This window comes from Sorghum bicolor, chromosome 2 (genome assembly GCF_000003195.3).
Source record: "Sorghum bicolor cultivar BTx623 chromosome 2, Sorghum_bicolor_NCBIv3, whole genome shotgun sequence".
Taxonomy (NCBI): Eukaryota; Viridiplantae; Streptophyta; class Magnoliopsida; order Poales; family Poaceae; genus Sorghum; species Sorghum bicolor.
In genome coordinates, this window is record NC_012871.2 from 72574772 (window position 1) to 72589248 (window position 14477).

A 14477-nucleotide genomic window follows, 5' to 3' on the forward strand; every position below is an offset into this window, starting at 1 on the left:
TCATGGTTTTGCCTCCGGCTCCGGGTAGTGGCCCTCCGGCTTCGGTGGCAGCTCAGCTTTCGGCAGAGGCGGCAACTCGTGGTTTGGCACCTCCGGAACGTCTGGGTGCGGCAGCTCTGGCACGGTCGGGTGAGGAGGGAGTTCAGGCTTTGGCAGCTCTGGCGCCACTGGGTGCGGCGGCACCTCAGGCTTTGGAAGCTCTGGGACGGCCGGGTGAGGAGGCAGCAGTTCGGGCGTGGGCAGCTCCGGCACTGGGTGCGGCACCTCAGGCTTCGGCAGCTCGGGGACGGCCGGGTGCGGTGGCAGCTCGGCCTTCGGCTGCTCCGGCACTGTGTGAGGCACCTCAGGCTTCGGCAGCTCGGGGACGGCCGGGTGCGGTGGAAGCTCGGGCTTCGGCTGCTCCGGCACTGGGTGAGGCACCTCAGGCGGCACGACGTCGGTAGGGTGCGGCGGCAGCTCTGGTTTTGGCAGCTCCGGCACGGCAGGGTGGGGGTATTCCTCCTTGGGCGGCGCCTCCTCCAGCAACCGCGCCGCGCTGCTCATGCGGCTGCAGCAGAGCAGCAGTGCCACCAAGAGAAACGAAGACACCGTGCTCCTAGAACTCGAAGCCATGATTGGACGATGGTTTGCACTCAATCGTGCTCTATTTGTGCTTCTTGCCTTCTTGTCTTCGTCTTAGAGATTGGTTGTGTGTGGTGGCTAGGAACGTAGAGAAGCCTAGTATTTATAGCGTTCAGTGAAGGCTTGAGATCTCGTTGTTTCATAGCTGATAGCTGGTTAGGTCATCTGCATCGATGTGGTTGTTTAATTTTGTCCTTGGCAATGATACTTTCCTGATCTACACTTGTGTATGGTTTGATTAGTTGGGAATTCTGAGACGACCTGAGTGTGATCTGGTTGGTCGATGCTGCAGCGGCAATATATTGTAGGCTATATAGCTACACGTGTGCGATGTATCTCATCAGTCTACATTTGTTTGGCTACCGGATTGCGCAAAGGTGTGGACTTGCATGCCAAGAATCGACTAAGAAGAGACCAACATGAATAGGTGGATCTATATACTAGCTCCACTTTAAGCGGCCAGTTGAAAATGACGACCTTAACATGCCGTAAATTTATTCAAAGCGCCATCTTTTTCTTTTTATGTTTGTAAGTCATGTCCTTTTCCACTCCATCCTTTGAATTTGGCAAACTAATAATATCCATCAATCTGTGCTCCACAGGCAGGCGGCTATTAACTTTATTAAGAAAAAATATGTTTAAGTTTGTGGATGAATCGAGGCTGACACCTAATATTCAAAAGTTCTTATCTTTGCATGATCTCTCTATATATGTCCAACAGTCCGTGTCGGTCCGATTCAATGTCGTGTCGTGCCGTGTTGGGCTGCAGATCGTCGGGCCGCTACGGACCGTTGTGTCTAGCGGATCGTGCCTCTACAGGCTTCATGCCTGGCCTTTGGCCCAAGGCATGGCCCGCGGGCCGGTTTTCATGCCGAGCCAGTCCACGGCCCATCAAACCGACAACAGCTCGTTTCACCAAATGCTGAAATATTTTATTATTTTCACTAATTATTTATCATTTTTACCAATATAACAATTAACAGCACAATATATATAAGTCATAACTACATCAACCGTTTATTTAACTTGTACCGGACCGCTACCCGAGCCGACTGTTGGAACGGACCGTGCCACGTGCCTAGGTGACGGGCCAGGCACAGCCCCTCGGGCTGGGCCGGGCCCGGTGGCCACTGTGCTGGACCGGGCCACCGGACTGCAGCTGCATGGCCATGTATGGATCTCTCCCATTTGTCCATATTCTAACACAATAGTGATGCCTTGATTTTTTTTTTGTCTAGTTACCGATCACTTGTTAACTGAAGTAATAGTTTGTTGGGGTTTATAGTATATATTGGGGTTCTTCTTGTCGCTCTCAAATAAACCTTCTTTATTCATGTGTTAGCTAGTGCTATTGATAGTTGTAAGGAGTAAGGACTTTTACTAGTTTGATTGCAACATACTCTCAAAAGGAAAATTTCTAAAATTTTAAGAAGTTTTAAGCTAGGCATGTGACATGATAACACCAAGATAAATAAATCTAAATGAAACTTGTGGATACATGGATATACTCTCTGCATATATAGGCATTATAACCAAAAGTACATACATATACATACAAAGCAAATACACATACATACAAAGCAAATACACATACACACACACACACACTCTACTGGAAACATGACGCTCCTAGCGAGTAGTGTTCATGGGGCACCGGCGGCGCGGCCAACAACATCCCAGGTAGACATCAAAGTGTAGACCATACGTACGTACACACATTATACATCAAATGTTCATTAATGCATATATAGGCCGGCCGATCACGGCTTGGTCTCTGGCTCCGGGTAGTGGCTCTCGGCCTTTGGTGGCACTGGCAACTCAGGTTCAGCCAGAGGTGGCAGCTCCGGCACGGTGGGGTGCTCAGGCATCTCAGGCTTCGGCAGCTCCGGCACGGCAGCAGGGTGCTCCGGCACCTCAGGCTTCGGCAGCTCAGGGACGGTGGGGTGAGGAGGAAGCTCGGGCTTTGGCAACTCCGGCACGGCAGCAGGGTGCTCCGGCACCTCGGGCTTGGGCAGCTCAGGCACGGTGGGAGTGGGATGTGGTGGCAGCTCAGGCTTTGGCAACTCCGGCACAGCAGCAGGGTGCTCCGGCACCTCGGGCTTCGGCAGCTCAGGCTTCGGCAACTTCTCCGGCACGGCGGGGTGCACGGGCACCTCGGGCTTTGGCAGCTCCGGCAAGACCGGATGCGGCGGCAGCTCAGGCTTAGGAAACTCCGGCACCGTAGGGTGCGGCGGGAGCTCAGGCTTGGGCAGCTCTGGCACTTCAGGGTGCGGGTACTCCTCCTTGGGCGCCGCCACCTCCTCCAGCAGCCGCGCCGCGCTGCTCGTGCCGCTGCATGAGAGCAGCAGCAATCCCATGAGGAGGACAAGGGAATGCATTGTGCTCTTGGAAGCCATGGCGAGTGAGAAGAAGATCGTTGTGTACTTCAGTACTTGAGTGGTGACTGGGCCGGGAGAGGGAAATTAATCATGGTATTTGTAGTGCCAATTGGAATGGAACCCTGGCTGATCGAGCGCAGATGTGACTCTTTTTTCTGTCTGATCCACGTAGTGATCGTTTGGTGATTGGTTGGCTATCTGCATCCCATGGTTGTCAACTTTGGATCTCTCTGTGTGCTTGCTCTCTCCTGATCCATCTCATGTATGGTATAGTTTGTTGGGAATACAGAGACCCAGATCTGGTTAGTGAATCACCTTTGCGTTGTGTGGCTACACGTGTGCGACGTATCTCACTGTCTCGTCGATGTGTTTGTGTTTGGCCACCGGATAACGCAAATAATGACACGATGTGCATGTCAAGGTCAGACTGAGAAGATAGCAGGAGCTTTTTGTAAAGCAAGTTGAAAATGACCAGAGAAATGTGGCATGGCCATTTTTCAGACAACTTGTTTTCATCAGCTAATTAAGTAGTCCTCTAGTTTCTTATCTAAATATGTTAAGAAGATTCCTTACAAAAATCAATTACACGTTTTGAGATCATTATCCTCATTAATGGTTCTGTTGAATTTTTGTTGTGCAAGTTCATCAGATTAAGCATATAGACACCCCTGCCTGCAAGCTTATTATTAGCTTCCCGGCCGATCTCATCATACAAGTGATGAAAATATGCCCCTTAATTTGGTACATGAGGTGTTGCATATATTCAATATTCAAACGCTAGCAAATGTAGCGGTTATATGCATATGAGTATATATGCCAAAATAGACAATCACTGTTGGACCATCACTGCTGGTTATTAAAACTAGCAGTGAATCAGTGATATATCGGTTTATGGCTTCAACCGGTAGTGATAGACATGGTACTATCACTATGATTGAAGCCACAAACCGGCCTTAATAGATATCACTGCCGGTTTGTGGCTTGAACAGCCTGCCATAGTGTTTTACATAATTCATACTCAATCGGATCAAGTTAAACTTTATGTAAAAATTATATAGTTTAAAGAGATAAAATTTTGTAGTTGACAACTTTTAAATTTAATATGGTTTACATTTCCAAATATTCAGTGTAAGTTCTCGGATCAAATTTCCCCTAATAAGCCAGAGACACCCCCTGTGCAGCAGTTTGGGCCAACATCAAAGTGATAGTACTTGACGAGATGTACAACTTTATAGTTAACAACCTTTTCATTTGAAATCGTTTGAGTGTCAAATATACAATATAAATTTCAAATTGTGTAATTAAAAAATAGAGTCTTGTATTGTCAAATGTATCATGTATCTCAATAGGTACCTGTGCTCGAGGGTATGTATATGGTGACAATTCGCCCAACTAAGGAAGCATATATATTGCTCCCTGTTGGAAAATGCAACCATTTAAGAATTTATTTGCATTTCTTCGTCCATACACAACACAACAACACAATATATATTTCTGGATGAAAACTAACTTTTCAATTTTTTTTGGAAATTGAATCTTAAATTTGGGCTCTATATGTACACAAAAAAACTTATTAATAATAAAATTAGGTATACTGAAATTTGCTATCTTAATTTTGTTCTATTGTCCAAACTAGCCATGTTTTTAGATGGTTCAATGCCAAATGATTGGTCTACTGATCGGTCTTTGTTTGTTCTGGTGATGATATATATAAGAACAAAATGGTGGTGTCGTGAACTTTTGTAATTAGAGAAACTACGAAGTGTCGAACATTTTTTTACACTGAGTACTAGTCCATAGAATTAGATATACCCATAGACTATACTCCAACTCCAACACAATTAAATATATATATCATATATGCCCTTTCCCTTCAAATACAAATAGTACGATCAACTAATATAATCCTTTAACCAGTCATGCATAATTTGCATATATACGCACATTGTCTAGAATTTGGATTTAGCTTCATATTTTTGGGTCTATTTGACAGAGCTCCCAGCCCCCTACTTGTTTTTCTTTGTGACAAGTGATTCTTTGGTGGAAAGATAATTTTTTAGATTCAATAGGATAAACTCTATGTTGAAAGTGATTCTATGCAAAAAAAAGTGAGTTAGTATACGTTACTTTTTCACCTCCCATGCTTCAAGTTCAAAGAACCACTTAGCAACATAATAATTTCTCTGTAAAATACTTGTTTGGCAGAGTTCCTCCTTAGATTCAGTCCAGAAGCTGCTCTAAAAGCTTTGGCAAACCAGCCCCTTACTTTTTTTTTGCGACTTCAATGATCATGAAAGCAATGTAACTACAACATGAACGTAACATTATTCATAAATATATATAGTACATAAAGGCCAAGTACAAAATCAAAGGAAAAACTAAAGGGGCACAACGTACAAGTAAAACACTGAAATGTCACACTCCTAGCTAGCACAAAATCACAAACAATCAAACATACAAATATTACACCATCATACACAGACAAGTACACGACGTGGGCGACAGCGACGCATATGTGCATGCAGTACTAGTCCGATCACGGCTTGGTCTCTGGCACCGGATAGTGGCTCTCGGGCTTTGGTGGCAGCTCATGCTTTGGCACCTCCGGCTTTGGCAGCTCTGGCACCGTGGGGTGAGGAGGCAGCTCGGGCTTCGGAAGCTCCGGCACGGTGGGGTGCGCCGCCGGCACCTCGGGCTTTGGCAGCTCCGGGACGGCGGGGTGAGGAGGCAGCTCGGGCTTCGGCAGCTCTGGAACGGCGGGGTGTTCGGGTACTACCTCAGGCTTGGGCAGTTCAGGCACCGCAGCTGGGTGAGGAGGAGGCAGCTCGGGCTTGGGCAACTCCGGCAAGTGCTCAGGTATCTCAGGCTTGGGCAGCTCTGGCGTGGCGGGGTGTGCTGGCACCTCGGGTTTCGGCAGCTCCGGCACCGTGGGGTGCGGCGGCAGCTCGGGCTTTGGCAGCTCCGCCGGCGTGGCAGGGTGCGGGTACTCCGCCTCCTCCAGCAGCCGCGCTGCGCCGCTAATGCCGCTGCACGAGAGCAGCAGCGCGATGAGGAGGACAAGGGAAGGAATCATGGTGCTCTTGGCAGCCATGACACCTCTTGGTTGTGAGCTTTGTACGTGTAGTGTACTACTGCCCCGTGTCGAGTCGAGTCTCGACGACTCTCGATCAGTAGAGCGAACTAGATCGTTGTGTGATGGCTGGAAGGGAGAGAAGCATGCTATTTATAGCGCGATGCTAAGCTATGTACGCATGTGACCAGCAGGCCGGGATCTATAGGTGAGCCGTGTGTGAGCTTTTACTGGAGCCATATCTTGTATGTTGCCGTTGGTAGCAGCTGGTAGGTCATCTGCATCCCCGTGGTTGTTAAGATTTTGGTCCTTAATTCGTCCCTCTGATCTCCATCCTGATTTCCTGCTTCTGTGTGGTTGATCGGTTGGGAATAGATACTGACTTACTGAGCACTGATCGATCTGAATGGTTGGAGCAGCTGTACCTTTTTTTTCTTTTGAATGGAAACACATGCTTGTTTCTTTAATTTGGCGACACGTGTTCGATGTGTGTCTCGATCGTGCTCTCATCGACTGTACATCTGTGTTTGCAAGGACAAGACTGAAACGTACAGTTTAGCAGATGAGAAGTCCACGCTGATGACATGCTTGGTTGGAAAATTACTTAGCAGAATATAGAGAGCAAAGTGTCCCTCCGTTCCAATTATATAGCGTCGTGAATCTCATATTAAGTGACTCCAACTGATTTTGTTTAAATTCACGTGTTCATAGTTAGTGTGATAGTGTGTGCTTGTGTAGTTGTGTTACATGATGTATTGGATTTAGGTATGCAAGCGGGTCTATCCGTGAGCCTATAAATATTATTTGTGGGTTTGTGGACAAGCCCGCTTGCATCTCTAATTAGATTTAATTAAACCTCTTGAAAATTCACGTGCTTGCGGATGTGGGCTTGATGAGATTATTTGAATTGTCAAAGGATATATTTTGGGCTCTTATAAAATGTAATGTCTGAATAATTTCATTTGCAATTAATTGTTTCATGCATTAGGGCAACATTTTTTGTAATTAGTAATAGATGCATTTTACTTTATTATTTAGCTTCGATGCTAACTATATGTGGTGATGTTATTTGATCAAGGTTAATATTTTTTACCAAGATATAACTTTTAAATAAATGCTTCATATTTCTTTTCTTTAGCTTTGGTAAAAAAAAGTTTACTGGCATTTAATCCCTACAAAATCCTCTTTCATATTTCTGGAAAACTTGCTTTTTAGACATGAAACAAACTATGTACCGATGGCTCTGGACTTGAAACCGTTGTGTTTGTACTTTGTACTATGCGCTGGTGGTAATGAATTAAGAACAAAAACTACATATATCTTGGAAGGGATTAGGAAATGAAGATGGGAATGATAATTTGTACAGGCATGTAGCTATCATTGATCCCTTAAGGGAAAAGTAAGGTATTTAATTGCCTAGTTATATATAAACAAAAGTATAGTACTCAATCCATCCCAAATTGTAAGTCGTTTGACTTTTTTAATATCAAGTTTGATCACTCGTCTTATTCAAAATTTTGTGCAAAATATCACTTTTTTTATTGTGTATTGTTTTACTAATAAAAGTTCTTCAAGAATGACTTAAATTTGACTATATTTGCACAAATTTTTTGAATAAGACGAGTGGTCATAATTTGGGATGGAGTAAATTCAACGTACATATTCAACCACATGTATATTAACATATGCAAGCTGTATATGTGCAGAATTAATTCAGAGATTCCTATTATATATAGAAGACAAAATAGCATAAGTAACATGAAACAATACCAATATACATGAATATATGGCACACCAAAGGCAATAGATACGTGCATACATCTCAAAGCAGCACAACATACAACACTGAACGTCACACTACTTCTACACCATACACATAGACACTAGTACAACACATATTTATTCCTGGGACAACAGTGACGTAGTTCGATCATGGCTTGGCCTCGGGCACCGGGTAGTGGCTCTCCGGCTTGGGTGGCAGCTCATGCTTTGGCACCTCAGGCACTTCTGGTACGGTGGGGTGTGGCGGCAGTTCAGGCTTTGGCACCTCTGGGTGCGGCAGCTCAGGTTTCTGAACCTCCGGTACAGCCGGATGGGGCATCTCTGGCTTGGGAACCTCCGGTGCAGCAGGGTGCGGCGGCAGCTCTGGCTTCGGAACCTCCGGTACAGCAGGGTGCGGCAGCTCGGGTTTTGGCACCTCAGGGACAGCAGAGTGCGGCAGCTCCGGCACAGCGGGGTGTGGTAGCTCGGGCTTAGGAACCTCCGGCACGGTGGGGTGCGGCAGTTCAGGCTTTGGGAGCTCTGGCACGGTAGGGTGGTGCTCTGGCACAGTAGGGTGCGGTGGCGGTTCAGGCTTTGGGTGCTCTGGCACGGCGGGGTGTGGTGGCAGTTCAGCCTTGGGCAGCTCCGGCACAGTGGGGTGTGGAGGCAGCTCAGGCTTGGGCAACTCCGGAACGGTGGGATGCGGTGGCAGTTCTGGCTTGGGGATCTCCGGCACGGTGGGATGCGGCGGGTACTCCTCTGCAGGCTTCGTCTCCTCCAGGTACCGTGCCGCGCTGCTCATGGTGCTGCAAGAGAGCAGCAGTGCCATGAGGAAGGCGAGGGAGGACGACATGGTTCTCTTGGAAACCATATCGAATCGCTTATGCTTCTGTGCTGCTGCGATCTCGATCTGTGTATCACTTGATAGCTGCAGGTTCTTGTCGTGATGGTTGGAGAAGAGCGGCATGCTATTTATAGTTGATCGAAGACATGCTGGTTGCATATGCTGCGTATGTGTCTGGAAGAGGGAGCCTGACCCTGACATTTGGTGCCACACCGTGCCAGCCTGACATGTAGGAGTATGGTAGGTCATCTGCATTTTTTCCCCCCTGAAACCTCTAGCAAGGTCATCTACTACATGTGTCTGGTTAAATCAGTTGGGAATACCCCTGAACTATGCGTGATCTGGTTGGTGGATGCTCTACCTTTACATGTCTGATTACTGTGCTAGGTAACACGTGTGCTGCACATCTTCTGTGGTTAGGCTACCGAATATATACCGCAAAGGTAGTGATCATCGTCTACCTGCCGTGCATGAGATCGATACAGAAAACATGTAAAGACTGAAGCTGCCGAATCCAAACGATTGGTGTTGGTAGTTCCAGATAGAGTTGAAAACGACGACAGCCGTAAAATAAGATAGTACCTGCAACGTACGGCAGTCAGATGGTCAAGCACACCTCGATTGCTAGAATCGTCCTTGCAGATCATCTGGCCATACAACGGATTCGTGGTAGCTCAGCTGCTGCGTGTGGTAGTAGGTTCTGGTCGTTTTCGTTATCCTTTTAGGAGTAAAGAAGAGTGGTGGATTGTCTAGTCTCCTATAAGCAGAGACGAGCTAGCTAGGTGATGACCAATTGTTCAGGTCGGTAATGGAGCGCGCTTTCGCGTAGCAGCGTTCAGCAAGCTTTAGGTCACCGCCGAGTGCAGTAGGGTCAGTACGTGCAGACGTGTGGGCTCGTTCGGCACAGTAGTTGTTCGGATGATGCAAGATCATATCCAGCTGAAAATGATCGCAGGTCTAACCGTGCTGAATTTGCTGCAGGCGGACACGCTTGCTTCAGTTTCTTGCATGCTGGGTTGTGGTTGGTATATATGCCATCAGGCATCAGGCATGTCATAATCTTGGAAAATTGGAGCCTTCCCTTGGGGTTGTAGGGAATAATCTACAAGGAAACATATATTGTTGTGTGTTAACCAAACCACCAAGCTAATGTGACATTTTCTTGAGTGTTAATCGGAACTGCCAAGATAATTTCATATTTCTATAAAAGTATTATTATAGAAACCACACCAAGGTAATTCCTATATTCTTGAGGGCCAGCAATTTTCTTGAGGGGCGAAATTAAACCCCCAAGGATATACAATTACCTTGAGGGTTGTATAAAACACCCAAGAAAATGCATATTCTTGAGCGTTAAACCAAACCGTCAAGTTAAATCTGTATTTCCTTGAGTGCTAGTTGAAACCGCCAAGGTAATTCTATGTTTCCTTGAGTGTTATTATAAACCACTAAAGGTAATTCACATTTCCTTGGGTGTAACTAGAAACCGCCAAGGAAGTTCTACTTTCTTTAGGTGCAAACCCTCAAGTAAATTATTATAGCTGCCAAGGAAAAAACAGTTTATAGTCATATTTCTCTTAACCACCGATATAGTGAACTCATTGCATTCTTGTTAGTTAGATATTGCATTTTATAGACATAAATGCTCCTTTGACATGTTTGGAAAATTATATATATTTGTTGTTAGTAAATTAATCCAATAAAAGTTATAAATTTGTGTTGTTATGCATTAGAGAATGCATATTGGCACTAGCTTGAGATGTCACGTGCAAATACAATAGAAGAATATGGTTTAGTACTGTCACTTCTACCAAAAAAAATCTCTTAAAAGAGGCTCTAATGATTATTTGGGGGTCGGAGAAAACGATGGGATAGTATTTTGCAACTCAAAAGACATTTTGTGATGTCATGCTCAACTTGTATTATTTGTGACAGAGGCTCTTTTGTCATGGTATATTAAGAAAGTTAACTCTATCAGATAGATTATATATATTAACAAACAAAGTTCAATCTTGAAGACAACTCCAACTTTTCAAACCATAGTTTCAACTCCAACTTATTTGTTTGTAAATGTCAGATTAATTTAGTTCATAAAGTAATCAAAGAGTACATAGAGAAGACTCATAAGAAGTCCAAACCATCACATCTTTAGAAGTATTTTTTTTTAAAAAAAAAAGAAATATATACTCCAACCTCGGTCAGGCTATAACAACAGTCACATCTGAGTACAGTGAGCAGTTGGTTAATTGACGGTATAAAGAAACGACCACAAGTAAACGTCTCACTCGTGTTTGATCCACATGTCGTTTTTGCAAGAGGTCCAGGGAGAACCTCACGAAAACGTGACATCTGAACATAAAAACGAGTTCATTCACACAAGTCTCTGGAGTCCATTTTTGATCAGGCATTCAAGTGTCGCGACAGATACATAATGGTGTGACATAAATTGGTAAGTAAAGTACACATATACAAACGTATCCATTTATTAGATATATATACAGTACATATGGATCTCAGCAAGAGTACATAGATAGATCACGGTCACGGATCAGATGGCATGGCAATATACACTCCACGCTGCAATTCTGATGCGCGACCTATATACATTATTACACCTCGTCAAATCAAACCAAACACTCACACGAATGAGCAAGAAATGGAATAGAAAATAGGCAAATCATATCTATATCGTATATATCTGAATCCGCAGTGTCGATCAATCAATATATGTGCGTCCGTAAAGTCCTCGTAGCTCATCGATCATGGCTTCGGTGGAAGCTCGCCAGCCAGCACCGGGGGTGGCAGCTCCGGCTTGGGAAGTGGCTGCGGTGGCACGGGGAGCTCAGGCTTGGGCAGGGGCTCCGGTGGCACCGGCAGCTCAGGCTTGGGGAGGGGCTCTGGTGGGACAGGGAGCTCGGGCTTGGGCAGGGGCTGCGGCGGGACGGGGAGCTCGGGCTTGGGCAGGGGCTCCGGTGTCACCGGCACCTCCGGCTTGGGCAGGGGCTGCGGCGGGACGGGGAGCTCCGGCTTTGGGAGGGGCTCCGGTGGCACCGGCAGCTCGGGTTTGGGCAGGGGCTGCGGCGGTACGGGGAGTGGCTGCGGTGGCACCGGCAGCTCCGGCTTCGGGAGGGGCTGCGGTGGCACCGGCAGCTCCGGCTTGGGCAACGGTGGCTGCTCCTCAGGTTTGGGGAGCGGCGGCAGGTCCGGCCTCGGTGGTATCTCAGGCTTGGGCAACGGCGGCAGCTCCTGCAGCTGCCGCGCCGCGCTGCCGATAGCACCGCTCGAGAGCAGCAACGCGAGGACCAAGGCAAGAGAGGACATGGTGGTGGTCGACGTGGAAGCCATTATCGCTTATCGACCAGGTCTGTTGTGCTGGATAGGATGGTGGGATGCAGAGAACGGGAAGCGAGCTGCGGTATTTATAGGCTCGCCGGAGCTGTTGATAGTACCGGCCGCGGCTCACCCGAGCACTCCTGGTTGGCCAATGGCCACTGGCCAGAGCCTTGAAGTTTTCGCTTCCCGGATCCATTTTCGCCTCTGTGATCGGCACCGCTGCAAGCTATACACTGCCTGCTTCGCGACTGATTGGGCTGTACGTATGACGTGTTGTTATCGGGCGAGAGGTCGCCATAGCGGGCGTACGTCGGGGTTGCTTGCTTGCTTGCCGCCCCTGCCTGCCCTCCTGCTGCGCGATCGACGTGACGAGGCCAGCGGCGGGCGCCCACCCGGGGGCCGGGGTACGGTGCCGAGCTGATCCTGATCGGGCCCCCTCGCCGGAAAGGAAAACGACGCCGCCGTACGCGGCGCTGGGCGGGCTGCATAAGTCGCGGGTAGCTACTAGCTAGCTAGCATGAGGTGCGCCGTGCGCGATCGAGATCGAGGTTTGTGAGAAGAGCAAGAGAGCAGGTGGATCAACGCACGCGGCAGTCGCGGCACAGTGCGGTAGCCGGTAGGCCGCGACCGTGGGGCGGACTTGATCTGACGCGCGGAACGCGCGCTGCCGCTGCCGCTGCCGCCGACGCGCGCGAGCGGGCGCTCTCGGCTGTTGGCCGAGAGGGCGAGAGCTGGATCAGGAGTTGTTAGTTGTTCGTTGTTGCCGGGAAATATCCCCGCTCCCGCGGAATGGTTTGGTGGATGACGCCATGACACGACGCTAGCTGTTGCCCGAACGAATAGTGCTTGTTTTGTAGGATGCATGGGCCTTGGGTTTGTAGGGCGGACTTTGTTTGCTTGTTTTGTAGGAACGCAAACCACCATGAATGGGCTTTCATGCAATGAACATAATTTTGAACTTATTGAATTAGTTCAAAATTTTGGTCCTTGGGTGGTTAAGGAAACAAAGTGGATTACTGAAACAGTAAAAAAAAATCTATTTTGCAAAACACAATATGCAATCCACCGTACACTTATAAGAAATCACCACATACACCTTATTATCGAGAAGCATGTTGGCTACTACTACTAGAAAAAAAGTAATGTGCTAAGTGTCTACCACTAAAAGAAAACGTACAAAGTTTATTGCAAGTTATAAACTCCAATCAAGTGGACATCTTTCACAAAAAGAAACACATAACCAACCCTCACTTGCGCGCTTGTTTTGTTTTTGGTTTTCAAAAGGGGTAACCAAGTACCCGACGAGTTTGAATCTCACAGGGAACTGACACGTTGTGAGAGGTTCGAGACAGTATTTGTGAACTGAAGAAGCAAAGTGAACTTGACCAAGAGATAGTACCAGTACATTACAAGCAACGTGGACTGAACTCGTCGGATTGTTTCACTGACAATGATGATATTCATACTCCGTTGACAAACATTAAGCATACGAGGGACCGTATACACATGCACATATGTACATGAACCTGACAAGTCGCAAGACAGTCACTTACGCACAGTACGTTCGTCCTTGGCGCTGACACACGCCGAGAACTCTGGATCCCGCAAGTAAACAAGCATCTAAACACGAGCAACACACCAAGCCAATAATGCAACTATGCAAGCAGCGCACGCACACACACGCACTGACGCCCGCACGGACGCACGAGCGGACATCCATATCCCAGCACGAACATACAAATCACACACGTGTACGACCGACCAAGTAGGACGCAGCGGTGGCGCGGTCATGGCTTAGCCTCCTCCTCCGGCTCCGGGAAATGGAACTCGGGAATGGCCGGGATCTCGGGCTTCGGCGGCAGCTCGACCTTGGGGAACGGCGGCAGGTGCACCTCCGGGAATGGCGGCAGTTCGACCTTGGGCAGCGGCGGCAGCTCGTGCTCCGGCACTGGCAGCTCCGGCACGGTCAGGTGCGGCTCCCCCTCCTTGGGAGCTGCCTCCTCCAGCCTTCGCGCCGCGCTGCTCACGGCGGCGCACGAGAGGAGCAACGCGAGCAGGAGCGCAAGGGAGGACAAGGCGGTTCTTGAGGGGGCCATGTTGTAATTGTAAGCAGAAGCAGGTGTTCTGAGGCCTGTGGGGATGGAAGAGGCGAAGACCATCCATGCTCTACTTATAGCCCATCGGTTGTGCAGCTAGCTGCCGGACCGGACTTTGGTTGGTCATCTGCAGCCTGCAGGCTGTGTGCTCCAGACTCTAGAGTCTATGCTCGACAGACGATTTGGTATTCTGGTTGAGAAAAAAAGGATGAACGAGCAAGGGACTGTCTTGGCGAGTGCTCAACTACTGATCCGTGCATCATGTCGAGTGCAGATATACGAGCAGCACTGCAGCAGTCTGATGTTAGGCCATCGGTAGAGGAGACAGCGTCTCTACGGGGGCACCAACTCTGCACGAGAGTTGTAGAAGCGTT

General features: G+C 47.8%; 5 protein-coding genes across 5 annotated transcripts; all 5 read right to left on the bottom strand.

Moving 5' to 3' along the window:
* LOC8060646 (titin) lies at positions 1–8812 on the bottom strand. Its single transcript, XM_021453620.1, has 6 exons — positions 8004–8812; positions 6301–6418; positions 5540–6198; positions 2386–2952; positions 843–907; positions 1–674 (listed from the first exon to the last, which is right to left on the bottom strand). The coding sequence occupies exons 1-6, from the start codon at positions 8795–8797 to the stop codon at positions 1–3; spliced, it is 2877 nt and encodes a 958-aa protein (XP_021309295.1). The 5' UTR covers positions 8798–8812.
* LOC8060644 (vegetative cell wall protein gp1) lies at positions 2071–3258 on the bottom strand. Its single transcript, XM_002463098.2, has one exon. It carries the CDS (start codon positions 3015–3017, stop codon positions 2382–2384), a length of 636 nt encoding a protein of 211 aa, XP_002463143.1. The 5' UTR covers positions 3018–3258; the 3' UTR covers positions 2071–2381.
* LOC8060645 (vegetative cell wall protein gp1) lies at positions 5300–6265 on the bottom strand. The gene has a single exon (XM_002463099.2). It carries the CDS (start codon positions 6088–6090, stop codon positions 5536–5538), a length of 555 nt encoding a protein of 184 aa, XP_002463144.1. The 5' UTR covers positions 6091–6265; the 3' UTR covers positions 5300–5535.
* Positions 11125–12196, bottom strand: LOC8060647 (vegetative cell wall protein gp1). The gene has a single exon (XM_002463101.2). It carries the CDS (start codon positions 12017–12019, stop codon positions 11435–11437), a length of 585 nt encoding a protein of 194 aa, XP_002463146.2. The 5' UTR covers positions 12020–12196; the 3' UTR covers positions 11125–11434.
* LOC8060648 (periaxin) lies at positions 13426–14439 on the bottom strand. The gene has a single exon (XM_002463102.2). The coding sequence runs from the start codon at positions 14164–14166 to the stop codon at positions 13795–13797; it is 372 nt and encodes a 123-aa protein (XP_002463147.2). The 5' UTR covers positions 14167–14439; the 3' UTR covers positions 13426–13794.

Bases quoted from the DNA above. Each gene is read 5' to 3' on its own strand.
- LOC8060645 (XM_002463099.2), bottom strand. From the start codon at position 6,090: ATGGCTGCCAAGAGCACCATGATTCCTTCCCTTGTCCTCCTCATCGCG.
- LOC8060648 (XM_002463102.2), bottom strand. From the start codon at position 14,166: ATGGTCTTCGCCTCTTCCATCCCCACAGGCCTCAGAACACCTGCTTCT.
- LOC8060644 (XM_002463098.2), bottom strand. From the start codon at position 3,017: ATGGCTTCCAAGAGCACAATGCATTCCCTTGTCCTCCTCATGGGATTG.
- LOC8060647 (XM_002463101.2), bottom strand. From the start codon at position 12,019: ATGGCTTCCACGTCGACCACCACCATGTCCTCTCTTGCCTTGGTCCTC.
- LOC8060646 (XM_021453620.1), bottom strand. From the start codon at position 8,797: ATGCCGCTCTTCTCCAACCATCACGACAAGAACCTGCAGCTATCAAGT. The intron at 6,419-8,003 runs ATGATCGAACTA...TCAACCACACAG, and splicing joins CCGGTGCCCGAGGCCAAGCC to AAGCAGGAAATCAGGATGGA. The intron at 6,199-6,300 runs GTAAAAGCTCAC...TCTCCCTTCCAG, and splicing joins ACATACAAGATATGGCTCCA to CCATCACACAACGATCTAGT.